Source organism: Phasianus colchicus, chromosome 6 (assembly GCF_987193195.1).
Source record: "Phasianus colchicus chromosome 6, bPhaCol1.hap1.1, whole genome shotgun sequence".
In the NCBI taxonomy this organism is placed as follows: domain Eukaryota; kingdom Metazoa; phylum Chordata; class Aves; order Galliformes; family Phasianidae; genus Phasianus; species Phasianus colchicus.
Window position 1 is genome coordinate 30,659,120 of NC_143441.1, and position 24,308 is coordinate 30,683,427.

A 24,308-nucleotide genomic window follows, 5' to 3' on the forward strand; every position below is an offset into this window, starting at 1 on the left:
GAAGGAGAATAAAAACTTGTTGAGAATATCCTTATTCAAATAAAACATTGAAAGATGCTACTAGCAGGAAACAAAATTTAGCAGAAATAAGAGCCCTGAATAAAGTTACAATGCAAAAATAAATAAATAAATAATATAAAGTAAATTCCTGACAAGCCATGAGACTGACCTTCACAATATAAACATGAAGAATATCTACAGAAAGCAATTTTAAGCTATGAGAAATACCCATTTTAATGACTCAATGAAGATTAATCTTGATTTTCATAAGTTCTTAGTGATTATAATAATAACAGAAATACCCAGAAAGTAAATTCCCATTGACAGCATAAGGCCAGTAGAAGTTCATAAAATTCATAAATTCATAAGATTAATAAATTTAATTAAATGGCTTAAAGTTAGCAGACAGTTATTAATCTCAATGGACAGTTGCATTATCTGTAACAGTACTGTTAGATGATGAAGAAAAAGAAATCCAGTTATTTTTCTCAATTTACTCCTAGAAATGAGTTTTAAAAAATTATACTGAATGATAAAAATCAAAACAATGTAAAGCACTCTCAAGAACAGTGACTACAGAGTAAGCTTAAAAAATTAATTCCAAAACTTGACATTTTTCCCCAATAATGACAAATCTTTATCTGATTTGTCTGCAAGATCTTCCTATTTTTTTTTTTTTCCTTTTCTGAACACATTGCCTTTGAGATGAATACCGAAATGACTTTAGCCTTTTTCTGCATTATGGAGGTTATTAGTTATGTTATGCTCCCTCTACTGACCTTCTAAGAAATGACTCAAACTCCTTTAAAATGCTTCTCGGAAAGAACAATTTAGAATTCAACTGTTCTGAACGTTTAAAGGAATTCAAAAAGGCACCTTAGTACAATTCCATGGAGTGCCAAATCCCTACAAAAGTCAAAGTAAAGCATTTGCATCCCACTTCTGCCTTCAAAAACGAATCCTTCCTCTATCATCTGCGGTATTAATTACATTACATCCCATTCACAATACTCAATGCATTTCTTCACAATGTTTCGAGTGTTTTATATTTAAGTTAAAAAAAGAGTGCACAATTCCATTTTTGCAGAGTTCTCAACTATATTTCTTTATAAACTGCTCCTCAGTTGAACCTACGAAACCTACCTGAAGACTTCTGTACATTCGCAGTAATGTGATGTGAGGGAATAGTAATCTACTACCAGTGTGACATGAGCACCATATTTACTTTTCCCTTTCTGAAAATAACTCAAGAAGTGACTGATGTGATATAATTTATAAAATATGACAGGTAAAATTCCACAATATTCAGAAGTGACATAACAAAGCACTTAACATATTAATGATTTTATACAGTGAATTTGTTTATCAATGGCTTACTGCTTTGTTGTTCTTTCACTGAAGAAAAATGAGTTGTCTCTTGTGCTGCTGTTGGGTGTATTTTTAATAGAATGTTTAATTTAATAAGGATGATATTGGAATATCACTGTGCTTTTATTACATAAACCATAAAGTATTTTAAGATTCAAATGCCTAATTGTGTTGTTACATCTAGTAGAAGCTATTAAACTAATTCTAGTATACATCAAGAACAAATAATTTCACACAGTAATGATACCTACATTACTATATACCAAGAAATAGTCTTTAGTCTTTGTCTTTACAGACATAAATATGAGAAGATGTGGGTTGGGAGAGGAATCAGTAAGTTATGATGAAATACAATTGCTGAATTGCTGACACAGCCCTCTGTTTCACACTCCAAATCCAGATACTTACTAGATCAATGAGGCTCTCCTGGATTCTGTTCAGTGTGGTGCGTAATCTGCTGCTACTGAGGCCCAATCCTGTCGATTCAAACTGGAAGAAATATATTCTACTTAAGCTTGGAAAATAAAAATCCTTGGTTTAAGGTTTACAGCAACACAACAAAGCTTCACTTTGTAAGCACTGGATACAATTTATTACATTAAAGTTTTAATACATAATTGTAGCTCTACAAAATGAAGATCAACAAGGTCACTGCATTCAGCACTACACTTATGCAAAGGATGGCCTGAGCACATTTCATGAAGATGACAGCTTACCATTTCTGTCACTCAGCATTCAGCATCGTTTATTGTTGCAATGCTGTATATGGGCACTGGACCCAAGATGACCTCATCTGGGAGACCAGCCCCAAAAGGCACATCACAGTGCCCCCAGTGAGACTTACATGAATACCATACCCAGGCCAAATAGCCTTGACTATAAAGTTTCTTGTAATCCCTTATTGAATATCTAACTTGCAACTGTATAATTATATCCATTGATCTTAATAAAACAATTGTTATTAGTTAATGTCTATCAAGATTTACCTAATGAACATGCCATCTTCATGTTCATGGCTCAGCAGCATTACAGGGAAGGTGTTCAGCTGGGATAAATTAACATTCATTGCCTATTAGATGCAATGAACTATACCAGCTGAGGGGCTGATCTGATGTGTAACTAATAACAGCTACTTGTCTTCTACTTCCAGTTACAAAGAAACAAGAACAAACAAACAAGCAAACCAAAGGCAGTGGAAAAGGGATAAGTAAGTAACACATGTTTAAGAAACTGGAAGTTTCTGAATACAGTTCTGGTATGTGATTCACACCAAAAAAAGCAATTTACTAAATAATATTTAGAGCAATTATGTCTATTGTATTAGAAAACCTTTCAACACACAGAATTGGGGAAAAAAGTCGAGTCCCATCCCTCATTTTACATACAAAAGGGAATATTCAAGGTCCCTATTTACTGCATCTAAACTTCCTCATTTAAGATGTCCACACATCCTAATCTCCCCACATGCACAATGAAAATTACCTTGCAGCAGAATTCCCACTGGAAGCACCCCCTACTGAAATCCAGAATATGATCTAGGAGACATAGATCAGTATCCTAATGTCCCTGTCTGATAAAATGTTTCAGATAAAAACGTGGGGTACATTTGGTGTGCATTTTTATTCACATTTTTACTGTAGAAATAGCAGTTCTGAGCTGCCTTCAGTTTTGCAGGTATGTGGGTAAAAAAGAAAATCTGCTTTTTTTCCTTCCTCTTTAAGAAACACACTTTTAATTTCCCAAATCCTCTTTTATTCCATCCTTAACACCATATAACAGTTTTTCAAGTTATGGCCACAAAGACTGCAAATTCAAGACTAGCTATTTTTTTACCTATCAAGGTAAAAAAAAGAGCAGGAAAACAAAAACTGCAAGGAAAAATATATATATATCTATTAAAAATATATTCGCAAGCTTCAGCCATTACAAAGTCATTTTAAGCAATTCTTTTCTGCACCATCAAAATACACACCACAATCTGCCACTAACCCTTTCTCTTCTTGCCTTTCTTGCCAAAAGTCACCAACTTTTGGCAGCAATCAAATTTTTTAAAATTTTATTTTTTAATAGTATTTTAATAAGATTTTCTTAATAATACATTTATTTCTTTTTTTAAAACTGGACGTGTCCCCCTTGAAACATTTAAGAATAATAAGGAATGAAAGAACACATTTAGATTTCCATAAAACATTGCAACTCAAGAGCTCCAGATTCATCAGGCACAGCCCAAAGCAGTGCATTTATGTTTATAAGGAAAAGCAAAACAAGGTAAAACAAAAATCAGAAAAACAATTGTTGTACTGCACTTTTTTTCCCCAAGGCCAAAACCTCATAGCTTCAAACAGAATGCACCACTCAGCAATATAATTGTTTTGCCACACGGTTAAAGTTTTTTACTTCAAGTTTTTGCTATTTATACATGCAAAACAGCAGATATTTAAATGTCATAAACTGATGACTTTGTAAGTTTAGCATTAGAGAATTTATACTCATGACCAGTTCTATGTGACTTCTTATCTAACAGAATAAAAAATTCAAGTGTTTTCTGTAAAGAAGAAAGCCTTAACTTTTACCCCAGGAATTAAAAAGAATTTGAAAGAACAATTCTGATTACAATAGCGTGCAAATTTTGTCAGTGAAGAATGCCAAATACTGTTTACATAGGATAATTGTTCTAAAGAGTTCTGGAAAGGACAATGACAGAAGACCAGACAGAGCAGTCAACACAATCCTTGATTTTCACTGAACGGGCAATTAACTACATACAATTGATCACTCTTGTGCTAACTCACACAAATAACATGGGCATAGCGTTCTAATTGCTTAAGGAGGTTATAATACCAGCATATTTTTAAGAAACCCATTATATACCTATCTATCTATCTGTAGATATGTATATATATATATGTATATATGTATATATATATATATACACGTGAATACTGAGTACCTATTCAAATGCAATTGGTTTCATGTCCCAATGACAATGATGCTTCCTATGCTTACTCTCCTCACTGCATTAGATAATCAGACAGACATTTAGATGATTATATATATATATATATATATATATATATATATATATATATATATATATACACACACACACATATATATATATACACACACATATATACACACAAGTGAAAAATTACAACAGGAACTCTGACAGTGGTCTAGGTCTAAATCACATACCATCAACCATCTCTATTTTTTTAAAGGGTTAAAACACAGTGAGAAGTGAAACATTCAAGGAGCATTACAAGAGGGTTTATCTCATTCACAGACCCTTGGTAAGGGTTGTTTCCCACAGAAAACCATTTCTCAAAACAAAAATTAGGCACACTAGGAAAGCAATACAATTTTACCACTCATCTGCTATAACATTTACCTGCCTAGCACTGGGCTGTTCTCTGTTAGAAGAAGAAAGTGAGCAACTCGGCATAAGCTTTAAAAACACAAAACAGGAGGTGCAAAAAACCCAAATGTAACACAATATGAATAGCAAAGTAGCTGATTAAGCCAATGGAAATCAACTAGTTTAACAGAAAACATAACAAACTCACCATCACCAACAAAAAAACATGCCACTCATGGTCTAAACACAAATTGGAAATGCATTTGTCCTGCCAAACAGCTCAAAACCATTTAAAACCATATGTTGACAGTCCAAAAATCCATTTTGATTTGCCAAAAGATGATGATGAGTTTGGAACCCCATTACATTAATGCTGTGAAATAATCCAGGGGCCAAAAGAGGATAAAATTGTTTTTACATGCAGCTTTTAAATGCTTTAAGACAATTCTGTTGAAAGTTGATCCACGTTATGTACAGACATTGCCAACAAGCATTTATTTCAACTACAAGAACACTCAAAGCCCCAAAATATTTTTATTAATTCAATTAGCTTGACAGAGCAATAATAGATCTGAAAAACTATTTCAATCCTCTTAAATCTGAGTTACTACTCAACCTTTAGGGCACCCTTCTGCTCTTCAGCTATTCATGTCTATGTCTGAGAAATAAATATAGAAAAACCAAGTCACCTAAACCTTTCTGGGCTCCAAGCCACTGCAGACTGCTCCTTTATTCTCCACTTTCTGCCACTACTTCCAGGTACTTGTCTTTCTTCTCATTCAAAGTACTTGAATACTGAGTACCTATTCAAATGCAATTGGTTTCATGTCCCAATGACAATGATGCTTCCTATGCTTACTCTCCTCACTGCATTAGATAATCAGACAGACATTTAGATGATTAGATAATCAGCCTTCGCTTACTCCTGCATTCAGATCCATTCTGATAACACTCATTTTCTGGGCAATCATATATTTGGTACTGTTTTAAGTAAAGAGAGCTCCTCAGTATTCTCATTCTGTGTATACTCTGGTACTCCAAAATAAATATCTTTTCTACCTACCGTGTCATTTCGGCCAAAAAATGTATAGACTGCATACAGATAGTAGTCGAAGAGCTGGGACATGAAGTGGATGACATCAAATGCAATTGGCTTGAGAATGTTCATCATCTGCATATATTTCCCTTGAAAATGAAGACACAAGATCAGATTCTTCAGCACAAGTGTAATAAGGGCAGTGGTGAGCTTCACAGACTCAAAAATGCTTTTACAAACCTTATTAATTAGCCTTGAATATTGATGAAATGCAATTTAGCAATGTTTTAGAGATAAGGAGGCTTAAAAATAAATATGATGACTAAGACACATAAAATGACACAAGACTTCTCCAAAAGAGGTTGTCAGTCTGTATCAAAATGTCTTGAATAATTCTTTTGGCCTTTTGGTATCAAGTTCAAAACATAAGACCTTCTGATTCCTCCACAACATTCAGATCAATTCAGCCCAAAAGTAATAATTCCTGTAAGTACTCTGTAGCAAATGATACACAGAGCCACTCAAGATACTATGCACTAGTGAGTGTTTACTCATGCACATACAGACATCTTCAAGCAATAGAAAAGTATGTTACAAAAATGATATACCCAAAACTGGGAGTTCAGGAATAATGTGTTATCATTTCTTGCTAACCTTCCTTTTTATCTTTTGTAAGAAGTGAAGGAAACAATACACCATAAAAGACTACCTAAAAATTTTTCTTCCGATCAAGGAGAAGGATTTCCACTGCAGGCACTTCAAGAATCTGCTAAATGACTGCTCTATTAGTACTGAAGATAAAGAACATAGAAGCTCCAGAGTGTGCTGCTCCTGAGAGAATCCCTCCCCTTCAAAAAACCACCAAAAAGACACACACTCAAAAAAAGAAACAAAGGTAAATAAACAAGCAAAAAAAAAAATCTACCTCTACAACTTTGGACTGTGTTGTACAAAAGAGCACTGGCAACTTCTGTAGTGCAGTGGAATCAGATCAGGTCAGAAAAAGACAAGGCAAGAAAACCAAATTGTTTTCAGCTGTACATTGGAAATGTTTCTAAAGGAGTAGGCTGACACAATACGATAATTGCTGGCAAAAGCAAATCAAAAGGAATGGAGATTTTGTAAGGCAATCCAAGCAGGACTTGAAGAAAAACTAAACCACTATTTGTTTACTTCATTTCAATGGATTAATTTTCTACTTTAGCATGTATTACTGAATGTTATAAAATAGGGACATCCAGGGAAAAAAAGAAATTCCTTCTCTTCCATCTTGCTCTCTGCTGTTGTGCATATGATTTCAGGGAAAAAAATATTAAGAATATCAGGACCTACATTTATACATTATTTGAATCAAACTTATCATAGGATTTGAACTCAGAAAACAATCTTCCCTTACAGGTTTAATTATAGTTATTTTGTTTTCTAGCATAGGGCATGGATGTTTTTCCATAGGGTCATAAGAAAAGTATACTTAAGAAAACTTGCTTTTTCAGATATCCCAGACTTACTGCTGACTAGTTCAGAAATGCCATACTACTTGCCCCATTCGCATCTCAACAGTGTACCTGTATTTTAATATAGATACTGTATATATGATAGAAATGTATCATATATAATATATATAATAATATAAATATATATAATAAACTTTGGGTTATTACAGACAGCAACTTTTGAACAAAGATGTAAATGCAGTTAATCCAGCATGTCAGATATAGCAGATCAGTTAACAAAACATCACATTTCAGACTTGTTTTGATGTGACAGGTTGATAGAATACTGCATGAAGGTGCCAAAATAATTTACTTCTCCTGTAGTCAGCAACATTTTTAAAGTTAACACTGTGCACAGCAAAGTAACTTACTAATTAGTTGAGAAAATGTTATTTTACACAGAGAAATTAAGTATCAAATTTAGCTGTTAGTATCAGGGATAGTAACTTGAATTTTTAAACAATTACTTGTGATCATAAAAGACCACATTAATTTTACAAATATATGACACAACTATCATGGGATGATACAGCACTATGGCAAGAATCAAGCAAAACCTGATTTTGCTGCTTTTCACATCTCTATCTAGCCTAAACAACCTGCCTGAATATTAAAAAACTGTGCCCCAGTTTGCCAACACACTCAAGAATATATTTCATTATTTTTGGAGATTTGACAAGAGTTAAAGTATCTAATAATTTGGCAGGTTAACCCAGGTGTTAATTCCATGCTTAGTTATCAATGTTTTGACCTACAAAACCATTAAGAAGAAACTGAAAAGCAGACCTAAGATGTTCCATTTGTTTTCCAAAAGGGAACAACAAATGCAGTTAACTTCAGCACAGTCTACATGGAAATTTATGGATGTTTGGAAAGGATGATACCCTATCAAAATAGCTGCCATCTTCATGTGTGTCTGAATATTCTTTATTGCTACAAGCTGATTTTTTCCACTGATTTTGAGGTAAACACAGTTTTCAAACTTGCCTGCAACCTATGCATAATAATGGGTGATGTGTCACATTCTGGGCAGTTAGATTTCCAAATATCTTTGTGGTTGGCATAAACATGTAAGGCAGTCTCTTGGGCAGTGTCCTACACTTTTCCAAAGGACTATGCACTGCCCAAGCACTGTCCCTATAAAAATCTTCTGCAGCCAAGAACATTTCTCTATTACTACATCACTCAGCATCTTTACACAAAAGCGTTCCAAGAACATTTCCTCCTAGTTTCTCTAAGAGGATGCCAAATTTTAACTTCTATACATTGTTACCTACTTGCAGTAAAGTTCACGGTTTGAGTGAAAAACATGTACAAGAAAATTCCCAAACAGCACTAACAGCCACACCAGAAATTTCCAGAAATACTTGTAAATACCACTTTGAGTTTATGTAAGTCAAAGTAGCTACACTTTCTATAAACAATTCATAATGGCCCAAACTCCTGAACATTTGCCAGGGTGTTTTTTTGTTTGTTTTTGTTGTTGTTGTATGTTAGTTTGTTGTTTGTTTGAGGTTTTTCTGGAAGTGTTCAGTATTTCCAGCAATTCAACTGTCCTTCGAGACAGCAGTTTTTTCTATTGGACTGATCTACATAAATCTGATCATTAAAACCAAAATAGTGAATAAAATACACTGCCTCCATATATTTATAAGAGCTTTAGTATATCTGTGGTTATTATAAACTAATTTCTAGTGAGTCTCTGAACTCCAAACATGCAGCTTGCTACGACATACATAAGAAGCTAAAATGCCACTTTGAAGGAAACCACAAAAAGCACGTTTTCACAGAATCACTAAGGTTGGAAAAGACCTATAAGATCATCCAGTCCAACCATCCACCTATCACCAATGGTTCTTGCTAAACCATATCTCTCAACACAACATCCAAACGTTCCTTGAACACCTCCAGGGAAGGGGACTCCACCACCTCCCTGGGCAGCCCATTCCAGTGCCTGACCACCCTTTCAGAGAATTAGTATTTCCTAATATCCAGCCTGAATCTTCCCTGGCGCAGCTTGAAGCCATTCCCTCTAGTTCTATCACCAGTTACATGAGAGAAGAGGCCGACCCCCAGCTCGCTACAACCTCCCTTCAGGTAGTTATAGAGAGCAATAAGGTCTCTCCTGAGCCTCCTCTTCTCCAGACTGTTTTAGTTATATCATTTTGAAAGACTGTATGATTGGGGGTTTTCTGTGTTTTTGTTTTTTTCCTGGTTTTTTTTTTTTTCCTATTTTGAAGACTCATGAAGTCCTACACTATATGTCCATTCACTTCTTCAGCAAAAAGTTTTCAGCTGTGAGATTTGTCACCACCACTATTATTTTCTCCCAAGATAATGAGCTTTAAAGCAAGCCAAATCTAAGAGTTACTTCATAAAAAACTATCCACTGGAGAAGTAAAAATGAGGCAAAAAGAAAGCATCAGACAACCCCAACCCATTTCTTAAATATGGATGACATTAATTTAAAAAAATAATCAGTGTTCAGAATGGCAAATATTCTTGTTGATGTACCGACCCTAGTTCTCAATATTCCATAACAATTTAGCATGGGTTCATTCTTCCTTCAAGTTTTAAGTCAACAGGCAAGAGTTTGATAGGAAAAAAATAACCCTATAAATTAATCTAATTATTGCTTTATACTAGAAACAAACTGAGAAATAACTACCTCATTTATTTACCTAATGGAAAAACAAATAAACTGAACTGTAAACTTGAATTTCAAATTCAACAATTATATGACCTCCCACTTCAGCTATACATAGTAACTTATTTAAACTATTTTTATTAAATATATAGTAAATCACATTTTTATTCATCTAGCCTCCTTACAACGCACAGAGCCCCCAGAAATAGCTCAAAATTATTATGAGCAGCATCATATTCTTTCAGTGAGTACTACTACTTGCATAACAAAAACAAGAATTTCTTCTACTTGAGTGGGCAATTTAAAATCACATTTTAATCTCACTCCAAATCTCCTGTATTAACTTGCTTTCCTTTATGATTTATTTTTAACTAAGAGGGAGAAGCTGATCTAGACAGATATATTAAAAGTCATACTGATGCAAATATATGGGAGGCAGCATGTCACTGACAATATGTAGCAGGGACAAAAGCTACTAGCATTTACTGCCACCAGGACAAGTATCTCTGAAATTATAGCCTTGTTTTTAAGGGCCAAAACTTTAAGTACAGGTTTTCTGATGCATCTGACATAGCTCTACTGCACTATACTAGGTTTCTGCTTAATTTTTAAGGCATTATATCACTGGTATTACACATGCAATTCACTTTGTCAAACTTATCTTAAAAAAAAAAACAAAAAAAAAACCCTCAGCCCACGTTTGTTGCTCAGATATCCGGTGCAGAAGGGAAGCAGCTCCAGAATACAAGTGCTAAGATATCTGTACTATGACATGCAAGGAAAGATATCCAGGAAAGGTATCACCTTCTGGAGCTGTCTACACTACTCAAATGATAATGAAAGAATCCTAAATACCCATCAGTTACACTCCTTGAAACTGAACAGTGTCATGTATCATGGCATTTTCCTAGCCAAAATCAAGAGTCAGCACAGGATGAACTGCAACCTTCAATGGTATTAGCAGAGACACGTGTGAAAGGACAGGCACATTCCATGGCATCCCTGCCTGCCAGAGGAGAATCCAGGGGACTGGATCAAAGCTAGATGTCACACTAACAGACATAAAACGTTCAGCTAAATCAGAAGAACAATATCATGCTTACCTTTATGTTCTATATAGGGGCAAAACTCATAAAACAACTAATGAATCTACCAGATGTGAACTATATCAGTTAAGACAAATATTCTTGATACAAACGTTATTTGATTTTCTAGAGAAATAATACAGTACATTTCACCCATCTGGGATTTAGTCAACTGTTTAGCAAAAGAGAAGGCAGAACAGAGTGTGATGAAAAGGGAAGTATCTGGAAAAGCTACTAGTGGAGTTTCCAACAACTCTTCTTACAAATCCTCATGAATGACTCTGGCACAAAAGTAAAGAGTATGATAATGGAAAAAAATAAGGAGGTACCATCAAAACAGAAAGGGATTGGCATAATCTACAGGAGGAACCAGACGACCTTGATGACTGCTGTAATAAGAATCTGATGAAATTCAGTAGTACAAAAAGTAAAGCCATGCACTTAAGGATCAATTAATTAAAAACACGTATCTTTCTGTAGTAAACTAGAGGCTCATCCCTTGGAAAAAGTGGTGAAGTGAAGGACCTGCTGGCTGCATAAGGAACATTACAGAATGACTGAACTGCCAGTACAAGGAAGATGCAAGAAATCCAAAGAGAGGCAATGCCACTGGAGAGCAGGAAACTGCAACAAAGTGAAATAATCCACTGAAACCTCATTCAGACTACCACACATTGAAAAAGTGGAAACAGTGTCCAGCTTAGTATTTTGAAAGTGTTTTAAAATTCATTGAATATATTTGCTAGAATCCATAGGTTAGTATTAAAATAAACATACATTCCAACAATTGTTCAACGTACCAACAAGCCTTACTACATTGAGTGTAGTGTTTGTCAGGATAGGTGCGTTCCCTTTATTGAGACTATAATCTGATTTCTTTTTGCTCCTCAGAGTTTCTCGAGAAACACTACGAAGGAAAAAAAATAAGAAAAAACACCTTAAAATAATATTCATCCAAAAGTTAATCATGTTACAATTCCACAGCGCATAGCTGTAATGCAATGTAATACAATTTCACTGACTGCATTTTTTTCCCCATAAATTAATCTTTATCAATATCTCTAGAGTCTCATTGAAATGAAGTAGTTTGTGATGTCTGATAAAACCATGATAATATTTTATTCTAGAATGATTTTGTAATAAAAAAAAAAAAATTCCTCTCTTTTGACCCAAGAAGTGCCCTTCTAGTACTTCTGAAAGCCTTTCCATACAAATAAGGTGAGCTTGCTTCATAAACGCTGAATAGAAATCTACTCGGTACAGTGCTTTTGTTTTGTTTTTTGGTTTGTATGTCTGAAATTTCTAAAAGATAACTGTTTTGTAAAAGCACAAGTCTCAAGTCATTTATTTGCAAAAAATTCCCATTGATAAAAAAATTACACATATACATAGCAGCAGTTGTAGAAGAATGTCTAATGCTTGCTAATGAGTTTTCCACAACCCACTTCAGAGAGCCTTTATCTTCCTTCAAATTCTTGCTTCCCAATGTTTCTTTTTGCAATAACAGTTAACAGTTTAATGTTCCCCCCCATCCTGGAGATCTAACTGCTGAGCCTTTCTCACTGTGCAGGTATCATAAAGGTTATTTGATTATCATTCCATTGTTGTAGAGACTGAATCAAGAATAAACTACAGTACTGAGATCAAACACATGTAAATAAGACTGAGCATACTGACCTCTTCATTGGGGCATCTCCCGTCTGCTCATCTACATAGTCTCTTTTCAACTCTTCAGGAACATCACTGTCACTATCATACTCTTGATAGGCACTTTTTTCTTGTTCATCAGATTCATACTGTAAACAAACAAACATAAATGCAAGTATTTCTCATGACTACTCTACAGTAACAATGTTATTTTTCTGTTTGTTTTTTTTTCCCTGTAGCTACTTCCTTCACCTGTATGCTGTTCTATCTACACCAACAGCAAGAACAGTAACTTTGTATGTAAGAGTATCTTTTTCTACACATAAAATTCACAGTGTACACGAAGCAAACAAAAACTGCGAGCATGCAGGAAACAGGCTTCTACAACCCCACTTGATAAGTCTTAGCTTATACACAAAATAAACAAATTACACAAACAAAACCACCTCACAATACAGTATAACATTCTAAGTAACACTGCCGTGATATGGCTTGGCTGTAATACTGGAACAAACCAATGAGGAATAGAGTAAAAGGGTTTGTTCTCCCATTATTATAGGACTTGATTAGTGGTTCTTTTCAGCCTCATGCACCATACGCACCATTTTACACAGATCCCACAACACAGACCAGAATAACCTTATGAAAAACATGAATATATAACTAAATTACTCCTGTATACTGCCTTGAGAAATAAGAGAAAGAGAAGAAGAGAGAGAAAGAGAGAGAGAAGAAAGAATAGAACAAGACTACTTTCGTTGGAAGGGACCTTCTAAGATCATTGAGTCCAACTGCCTGACAACATTAGGGCTAACCAAAATTACAGCATGTTACTGGGGGCATTATCCAAATACCTCTTGAGCACCGACAAACCTGGAGCACCAACTACCTCACCAGGAAGCCTGTTCTAATTTTGACCCCTCTCACAGAAGACCAACATTAAATTGCAACATCTGAAAAATAACCTTAAGTAGTTACAGACACAACTGTTGCCTCCAAAAACTCAGACATTTTTAATTTTTTGAAATTGTTTTCTTCTGTTCAGATGTTCCACTGCATTTCAAAGCTTACAAGAAACTTTTGTTTGATGTAAGGATAGAAGGCTTGAACCTAACAACCGATGAGTGAAAAAATGACCAAGCTGCAGCAAAAATAACACAATATAGGGTTTCCACATTACACATACACTGTTATTGCTTGATTACAAGTTATATGGACAACATACCCAGAAATTGAAACATACAATAAGTGCTTTTTATAGTTATGAAACCACACATACATATTAAAATGTATTATACAGTTAGGATTATGTTTGGTAAAAACATTTAACATTTGCAATCTTTTTTTCACTCAGAATAATATTTAAATATCTGGGTTTTTTTTCAAGTATTCTTGGTTGCTCTGCAGTATAGCTGCTTTAAACACTACATAAGTAACAAGGTAAAATTATCTATTTACCTCTTTTTAGGTTATTTTCTTAAACCACAAAACATTAAAGGAAAACTAACACTTGATGCCCTATGGATGTAACCCATTTTCCTGAACTCCTACATGGCATTAAGCCTACACACCAGGCTCCAGAAATGCATTTTCAGTTGAAGACAGACAATACTTTTACTTTCAACTTTTTCTTAATGTAGGCAGTGCTCTGCAGCCATTTTGTCCAGGAAGTTAAAAAAAAAAAAAAAAAAAAAAAATGACCCACATGGCAAAAACAGTCTGGTTCTGGGAACTTTAAGAAATGGTTCTTTCCAGAAAGGAAAACTGATGAAGGTACATTAAGGGAATGTCAGTCTTTCAATCATCTGAAATACACTAGAAAGTATATTTTTCAGTTACGGTTGGCAATTTTGCTGCAGCCTCAAGGTATGAATGTTTTTAAAGCACAGCACAATGCAAGTAGTATATTAAAAAAGTGGAGAGCCCACAGGACAAACAAATTCAAAGCAAAAATAGTTGAGATAGAAAAAACACATAGTATGAGGAACAGACTGATCAGTAGTATTCATACGCTAAATTTCTGCCCCATGAACATCGCAGATAAATGAAAGCTATAATTAAAGGCACTGACTTCAGGTTTGACAAAGTCATATTTTAACTAAATTGACTGAAAAATTAACCTGGAGAATTACAATCATGTACTATGCATTAATAAATAATGTGCTCCAACTCAATTAAAATCCAGTGATAGTGAAATTATATGCTGACTATAAATTGTTAACTGTCTTAATTGAATAAGAACATTTTGAAAAAATGATTTTTTTTTTTTAACATGGAAAATACTTCACTAAGTCTCCTCAATCTAAACCTATTAATAAGTTGGAAAATTTATTTACAAGCTAAAAAAAGGTTTTTAAACTGCATGATTTAAAAATGCAGATAATTAACTCACAATCACAAAGTAGAGACCTTCTAGAACATATTTTCCATAAATACACTCTGCAGTAACATATCAAAGTGCTAAATAATTTATTGTGGCCACTAGCAATTAACACTGCAATTATCAAGTGTTTTGGTAGTCAATCCAAACTAACACATAGGACTGTAATAAGATTAACTGAAACTGAAGAGTGTTATAAAACTAAGTTACCTGTATCACAAGAAAAATATGTTAGGGAGGTACAGAAAATAGACATAAAATGTCTCACTGAAGCTTAGGAGGAGAAAAAAAACAAAAAAATCAGAGATGACTGGACCCTAAGGCCCATTCAGTTGTCCAGAACTGAAATAAGTTGATAAGAAAAAAATATAAAAATTCTCAAATGAGACACTGACAATTCTTAACATCCTGCAGATCACTGAGAAGTCAGTCAGTTGTTCACAGCCTTGTCATGCCATTTCTCTAGATATCTAAAAACATATCTGCATTCTCTGGAAACAAAATTCTGCAGTCTCCACCTGAAATAATTTCTAGTTTAACTGCTAATGAAAGAGAAACAGAGGATAGTCACCAGAAGAGTAAACTAGCAGGGTGACCAGAAGCCTTGGTTCTAGGGCCAGCTAACCTATTCTATACCTCAGCTGTCTACTCAAATGTGAATAACACTTCCTTTGCAAAGATTTTAGTAAGGATTTCATCCTTCAGTGACCGTGAGGTAAAATACAACGATTGAAATCGTGTGTCTTTTTAGTACTGTTAAACACTGTCATCTGCACTCTCAGTATAGCTCTTCAGCCTTACTTAACATTTCTCTATATTGAAAGCAGTTAGTTAACCTTTCCCAATGCACGAAAGTTATCTTAAGGAATAAGCCCATTTATATGCTGAGTTGCTAAAAACATCTCAAATAAAGGATACACTCACCGCAAAAGACTTCCACAAGAAATGAAGAAAAATCAGAAGCACCATTGCCCCTAATCACTTATAAATTACACTAGGCAAACAGCATATGATTTTAAATTTTACTTCAAAAATATATGTTAGCCCTAAACTATTCCAGAGTTCTCCCAATAACATCACACTCAGGTTAGCAAAATTATTGTACAAATGGTTGTAAATATAACCTAGACCTCACAAGAAAAATAAATAATAAATCATGTAATTGGTATTTTACTTTTTCCATGAAGAACATTCTGTCCCTCCGGTGTTGAAGGAGAGCCAAAATTCATTACAGTTCTTCACCAGACACAATTTCAGATTTTATCAATTTAAAATATATTAATGTTTCACAAGCAAAGAACACTACATTGGCACACAGCTTCAAAAAAGAGGCCGCTGCAGCCAGCTTTGAAAGTCCCCAGTAGTGCTCAAGCCTACCAAATGGGACATGGGTCAAATTCAAGGCAGGGAAACCACAAAACAGATTCGGCAGTGCTTGTGACACATTAACCTACTGCTGATTCCTGGGCTGACGACTCCCTCTAGCCTGACTCACTACAAGCACAGCCTGCTGCGCTGAGCTGAGGCAGGTAGCTGTGGCAGGGCAGGGTGCGTCTCCCTGGCACTGGATTACCCCAGGCCTGTCCCTGCATGGATTGTCCTGACAGGATGTGTTTGCAGCAGCATCTGTGTGCAAAGCAAAGAGGATTCTGTTGGTGACACGCTAAAAATCACTGGTTTAAGGATCTTTAGCTCTGGCTAGGACTTAGCCTCGTGCACCTTCAAAAAACAGACAGCAGTAAACAATCAGTATATAGCCTTTAAATACTGAGATTTGTTCAACAGATGGAGACCAAGTTCAGAATAAAAAATAAATTTTCCACTCAGGATGACTGCACAGCAGAATTCATCAAGTCCCTGTAGTAATAACATAACAGATAACAGAAAATTTCATGGACAATTACAATACGTTACAAATTAATAACAATGGTTTGGGGGTGGAGGTGGTGTGCTTCTTTTTCTTTTTTTTTTTTCCCCAAGAAAATTCTGGAAAAAAATCAGCTCATCATCCTGCACTACAAGAAGCAGGATGCTGAGGGGAAAGAGCTGCTGGTTTCACAGAACACGGCAGTCCCTCACACAGTAGAGTTCATCTGTATTTGCAATCTAATGTCTTCCTCAGGTGATTTCACAATCATAGAACCCTAAGCGTATAGGATGGGGAAATTCACATCATTTAAATTTTACTGAAGTTAGATGAAAGATTCTGGATCAAAAAATGTTGCAACTGGAAAGAATAGAGCAGATCAGTTCTAACCTGAGTGCAAAGCTTACAGATTTCTCATACATGTCCACAGAAAGAAAAAAAATACCTTAATATACCTACAAGTTAAGAAAAGAAGACGATCCCAGCCTTCTAGAACTGCAGTATCCTACTGACAAGACAATTCATTAATTACAGGGACTATCTGGACACAGTATTCACACTCATTTGCTAGCAGTGAATTGCATGGAATCAGGGGTTCCAGAAATTTCCAACCAACAATTATTTTGTTATTGCTGTTCTGGAAAAGTTAACCAATCTCAGAACCTAAGTTATCATTTTTGAAAATTACTTCACATATTTCCAACTACCTACCTGCAAGTGGTGGCCAAAAAACAAAACAAGCCCCCTCCCTAAAAAAGCCTATCCTGAAACATTTGAGTATACCTTTCCTGGAACTCACAATGCAGGTCATGATAGCTTTTCTTGTTAAAGGTGAACTTTCACAGGAAAGCTGTCTTAAAAATATCACTATTTTCTAATAATAAATTGTATTATGTTTCCTTCAGGAAAAAAAAACTTTTAAAAAGTACAACTACTCACAAATGTACTGAAGTCTGAAAACAACTCTCCATTAGCAGCAGCTTTAATTTTTGCAAACCTCAAAAGCACTGTATTATCATAACAATTATTTCTCTATGGACCTTTCACAAATACCTACCAAACAGCTGTTCAGATTCCACAAAAGCTTTGTTTTGGAGCTGGTTTCTATACAGCACTGTGCAATTCTATGGTTCTTAGCATTCATTCTCTGGAGCACATCTTTGCTCAGCACAGAATCATAGAATGGCCTGGGTTGAAAAGGATCACAATGATCTTCTAGACCCTGCTATGTGCAGGGTCACCAACTACCAGACCAGGCTGCCCAGAGCCACATCCAGCCTGGCCTTGAATGCCCTCCAGGGATGGGGCATCCACAGCCTCCTTGGGCAACCTGTTCCAGTGTGTCACCACCCTGCGTGTGAAAAACTTCCTCCTAATATCTAACCTAAATCTCCCCTGTCTCAGTTAAAACCATTCCCCCTTGTCCTGTTACTATCCACCCTTGTAAACAGCCATTCCCCCTACTGTTCATGCTCATTTGGAATCTATACTTAAATCTAACATTGATAACCATACACCTCTTCTCAGTATACTGAAATGAAAAGGCAGGATGTACATTCTGCTCCACTCCTTGACAGGAGAAGAACTATGACCAGGTGGCTGTCTCTCTATCACATTCCTTAAAGCATAAACCAACAATATTTCATACCAATCACCTGCATCTTGTTTGCAAGTGACATAGCAGAAAAGAGGCGATAGCATCATGCCCAAGCATGGGAGATACACATCAAATCCCACAGAGGAAATACAAAAGGCAAAGATGCAAACCAGGCAGCCATTAGAACGGCACACTGACTAAACTAGGCTCTACCCAACCTTATCGCAAAAATAAACAAACAAACAAACAAATAAATAAATTTATAATAAGATGCATAAACAAATAAAATAATAAAATTATTATTAATAATAAAAAGAAGCAATATTTTAAACAAAAAATTGCTTATACAGCAATTTAAGAGAATGGTACTACATTTTAAATTATAATATATTTGACAACTACTAGATGTTGACTAGAAAAAAAATAGAAGTCATTGTCCAATTTCGCAGCAGTGGATCACGAAGTAAAGTGAGTGTCCTGAGCATTCAAATGACAATAAAAAATGTCCTTTTAACAAACATCAGATAACCCTTGGAAAGCATGCATGCATTAACAAATAGAACAGAAGGAGCAATTCATATGATTCTTTCCTACGAAGTGAGAAAGTCAGTCTTTCTAAAATAATAAACACTACTTCCACGAGGAAGATAAATCATTGTATCTAATTGCTTTGTAAAAAAACCCTGGAAAAGTACTAATTTGAAGTGGAATTCATCTTACTAGCTTTTCAGAACATTTGACTTCAATGGAAAAATACTGACCCGCTGAAAAATAACCCAAACTTTAAAAAAGGATTGCCCAGCTTTCTGGCACTGTTAAAAAATTAAGTAACTCATCTAATAGGAGTAAAGCGCCTTGAGAACTTCAATAGTACTGTAGTTTACTAATTCATGCACTAAGATATTTTGCCATCACTGACATGAAAAGAACAGCATTTAATGAGATTTAGATTTGATTTTTTTCAAGAAATGCTCCATACCCCATTGGAAGCTAACACATCCTCTGTCTCATCATCTTTGCTGTCAGCCTGAATTTCAAATGGGTTTCCTCCATTACAGTACTGCTCAAATAAAGTTACCGTTGCTGAAATTGCTGAAGCAGGCTGCTTACTAGGTGACACAGATGGGGAGCGTGACTGAACCATGAACTTAAATTCCTATTAATAGAAAGAAAGTACAGTTTTAATTCACAACAGGACAGTTTCAATATTATTATGACTACAGAATAATGAAAATAGAGAGCATAACTACATACTTTTTATACTGGCTCAAGTTAAGCTTGATACTGGCAATCTTACAGTGCTCATATTTCTAATTTTAGCAGTTGCTGGTTATGATAAGTGACACATCTCCTGCATTCTGAAAGTAGTTTTCACTTGATTTTGGAAAATGAGTAAGTGTTCTTTTTATTAAAAAAAAAAAAAAAGGAAATAAAAATGATCTATAGTTTTACCCAAATATGCAGTTTTGGTTTTGTTTGTTTTGTTTTACACACATTACCTACCAATTTACTATTGCAGATTTTTAAAAAATATTTTATCTTTAAAAATAAGTTCTTTTCAAATTTTTTATAATCTCCAAATCCATTTCACAGGAAGTTTCTAATGATTACCTTTTCCTTTGCATCACTCAGCTATATCCCTTTTGCAGTTTAGTAATAGCTTCAATCATAGGCATCCACATTTGTTTGGCAAAACAGGCGAGATTCATCCAACATATACTAAACTACACATAACCCCTTTGGTACAGCAGATGAGGACACCCATGTTTTTGGGTGGTACTTGTTTTTGCTGGTACTTCCCCATAGAAAAATTATTTTTCTTCAAATCAGGCAGTATGACCTACTTTTCCCAAAACAGGTCCAAACTAGTAAGCACTAAGGAGGGTAACTATTGTTAGGCATTCTTTTTCAGCATCATCTTCTCAGATGAATGATTTTGAAATGGAAAACTGACAAATAAACGACACATTAAAATGCAAGAAATAACAAAGACTACTATTATGCTTACAATTCCAGCATGTTATGTAATGCTCTACCTGCCTAAAACAGAAATGTCACTGTCTTAAAAGCCTTGGATTCTATAGTTTCCAGAATCCTGAAATGCAATTTATGTTTTTTAAACAGTCATTTAGATTTTCACGGCAGTTCAGAGATATGTTACTTCTCACTCTTAGATAGTGCAGCATCAACACTTTCATATGTGTTATTCAAAGAACGTACGTGAAGCTGTAAAATGCTAAAGTTTGATTTAACGGGGCAAAGTTCCCAGGTCTCATTCTCCAAAAACATTCTTAATTCTTCAAGACGGGTTCTGAAATATAACAAATGAGTATTTTTAATTGGCAGCAGGAGCAAATCAGAAAACAGACAATTTATGCAGTGAAAGATGCCTTCAAAAACCATATAAGAAGTCACACTTGAAAACACATACTTGACAGTACTTACTCATTCGTTCAAGTGACAAATCACATAAAAATTGTGACTACTAACACAATGTTTGTCTTATGGCACCTCTAAAGAGATAATTAAAGAATACCAAGCTCCAAAGTTTGGAAGCGATTTTTCTTTGTCATTACTCAGTATGACCATTATAAAGTATAGAGGAACTGACTGTACAGTCACCCAGTACCTTTCTTCTCTATGTAGAGTATAGAAAGCAGCACAATGCATACAAACACTCCACCAGAACAACAGCTTGCGAGCCATCATAAAACAGGTAATTTCTTTCAATGAGCAAACAGAAGCCAACATGTAACAAATGGAAGTGAAAAGAGCTAGACTATCTACAGACATCAAAGAAAAAATTAAATGGCTATTAACTGTCTAAGTTAAAGTTTGCTTCACATCTTAATCTCAGTACTACCACAGAAAAAGTATTAAGAAAATACAATCAGGCCATTTTGTCTCTGCATTGTTTCTATTACACATCCGAACATCAGAAGAGCGTCCATTCAACAATAAGCAGAAATTATTTTAACAAAGAAAACCTTTCAGCCATATAAGCAGGAAGATACCAGCAAGTGCTTATCGAGCTCATACTGCTATCTCTCTTCTTCCTAATATAAAGTATAGTGCTTTGCTTAATGAGCGCCAGTTGGTAAATTATACACTAGGTTTCTAATTAGGCAGCAAAATATTCTAAGAATATTACAGTTTGAATAACAAACTGTAATCACTGCTACAATTAAAATTTTCTTGCTTAACAAAATGAGAAATCAGTTGAATTACAACTGCATTTTCCCGTGTCAATTTAAATTTATCAGTTAAATGCAAGCAGACTTCAACTCTGATTTTAGAGGCACTGAGCGCTCGTAGTTTGCAGACCTTCCCACAGCCAACAGAAGCAACAGATGGACATTCTCAGAATCGGTTTCAGACTAAAATTCTTTGAGAGGAAGACTAAGGAGAAAGATTCATAGAAAAGCAAACATTTAAAAGCTACATGGCATGATATTCCTTATCACTGCAAAGACAGAATGAAGCCACTGGCAAAGCATTTCAACAGATGCATTTTTACCAGCAAATAAGCCTAGAAAGTGGTACAAGTAGAAGGCATAATGCATTCTTTCTCTGAAAATCTTTGGTGGATGCACCTTTTAACAAATGCATCAGAAAGGAAAGTCAATTGCATTCTAAAATCCCCTTTTTGATATTCACTGCCAAAAGCCCATTTTATTTTTTTCCAAATAATCAACTTTTACCCAATAAAAGGCTTCATGCACCCTTGTATTACACTGCTTTTCCACTCTTGATGAATTACATGATCAGTTCCTTTGAGCATTTTCTCTATGTTGCTAGTTCTCTAAAACACCACAGCACGTAGGAGGCCACATATGCTAAATGACACAATCAAAGAACTCATTACTCCTGGACTCAGAGCATTTCAGTTCTATGTAGCTTTTATGTGTTAATGAATTCTTAAAAGCACTATCTTTTTTTCTCCTAAATTAAGTATATAAAGGGACTGCAAGCCACATCAGCTTGATCTGAAAAGTTGAGACATTTAAAGCTTTTATATAAACCAGTCTGAAGGATATAACTGGAATAGAGGTGCTTTTTTTTCTTTGTTTTGTGCTTATTTTTCCCTGCCTTTTGAGGATGAAAACATAAACCAATAATCTCCACAAAATTCATACAGCAAAGAACAGGTGAAAGTATTAAAAAGTTAACATAACATGCATCTCAGCAGCACATACTGCTTTTATTCTCACAATAATGACAGAAAGCACTACCTTAATAAGAAAACACAAGTTATATGTAGAAGTAATTGTTTTTTGAAATATTTCATTAAATATTTTCATTCCTTAAATAATTTCAATTTAATTTCATTAAATATTTCATTCCTTAATCTTTATTTTGTCTGAAGATAATTTAGCAATTAGTCTCTTACTCCCTAAGCTGTTAGATCATCAAAATCAAAACCACAACAATCAAACAATAATTATTTAATTAGGCAGGGTATTGTGCTACATCAATGAATAAAAGAGGTTTAGATAGACCAAAACAGCTTTTCTGAGTAGAAGAGAGATGCTGAAAAATAAAGCATACAGCAAGCTAGGTGAAAAGATTCAGGGTGCTTCCCACAGAGTTGCCATGAGTTCTTCTCAAACAGTTCTGATCATAAGAATCAACAGCTGCAATGTCAGTTTCCAAAGCAGTACAGTAAATTCAGCTCAGCGTTCAGAAATGCTTTTAGGAAACAGAAAAGTTGCACTGCATCTTAATCAACTGTGAAGATGGTGAAGATTATAGAGAGCAAACACATATGAGGAGCAGCTGAGGTCATCTGGTGACTGAAACAGGACTAAGGGAACGGCTCGGAGCTCTCAGGGGAGAGTTCAGTTCGGTATTAGGGAAAGGTTCTTCACCATAAGTGGTCAGGGACTGGAAGAGGCTCCCTGGGAAATGGTCAGGGCCCCAAGCTTCTGAAGTTCAAGAAGGGTTTGGACAATGCTATCAGACAGAGTTTGAATTTTCAGAGGTGCTGTGTGGAAGCCAGAGTTGGACTCCTGATTCTCAGATTATAACTCATCTCCTAACAAGACAGTGCATGTGATTAAGGTTCTAGCTTTTCAGACAGTTGAAACAGAGGTCTTCATTTAATGAATGAAAAGAAATCATAGCTATAAACTAACAAAGTCAGAAGAAAATCCAAAGCACATTCTCAGCTTCTGAATTTAGACAGCGTCTTACATACAACATATCATAATTTCCCATACTTAATGAATTTTAGGCAGAAAGTCTCAGACCAAATCGATGTTTTAGCTATATACTAATAAAACAGATCCCAGACAATCACAGAATTGCAGGGGTTGGAAGAAACCTCAAGAGCTCATTGAGTCTAACTCCCCTGTTAAAGTAGGTTCTCCAAAATGGGTCATGGAGGAGAACAGATCAAGACTGAGGAACTAAGAACTTCTTAGAGGAAAGAACAATGTTGGATTTCTTCTTATATCTTCTAGCTACTTAAAGTCAGAAAAATAAATGCTTGGTAACTAAAATGAAAGATCTGTAAGTCCCCAAATCAAAACATTTGGGAACATTGTTTGAATACACGAGGGCAGAGACTGAGGCCAAAGCAGCTCTGTTTGAAAAATAATTAGATACTGTCAATGAAAGAACGTGGAAAATGACTCTAAAGAATGGATATAGTTCTAAGTACCTTGATAAGATAAAATTGCTTATTTAAAAAAAAAAAAAAAAATCACAGCCACACATGACAGATCTTTTAATGTAATACCAGAAAAAGAAATAACAACTTTGCCAGGATGTATGGACATTATATGAATTCATTCTCAGAATCCCCCAAGAAAGATTAGGAGACAGCCTT

The 24,308-nt window shown here is 35.0% G+C and overlaps 1 protein-coding gene across 1 annotated transcript in view; it reads right to left on the bottom strand.

The window, feature by feature from the left end:
- VPS50 (VPS50 subunit of EARP/GARPII complex) overlaps positions 1-24,308 on the bottom strand; it is a 66,859-nt gene that overhangs the window by 12,680 nt on the left and 29,871 nt on the right. The window contains exons 17-22 of the mRNA XM_031614307.2: positions 20,699-20,789; positions 19,458-19,634; positions 12,665-12,783; positions 11,788-11,894; positions 5,790-5,911; positions 1,777-1,857 (exon numbers count right to left, since the gene is read on the bottom strand). Coding sequence (XP_031470167.2) covers positions 1,777-1,857; positions 5,790-5,911; positions 11,788-11,894; positions 12,665-12,783; positions 19,458-19,634; positions 20,699-20,789 — 697 coding nt within the window. The remainder of the gene's footprint in view (positions 1-1,776; positions 1,858-5,789; positions 5,912-11,787; positions 11,895-12,664; positions 12,784-19,457; positions 19,635-20,698; positions 20,790-24,308) is intronic.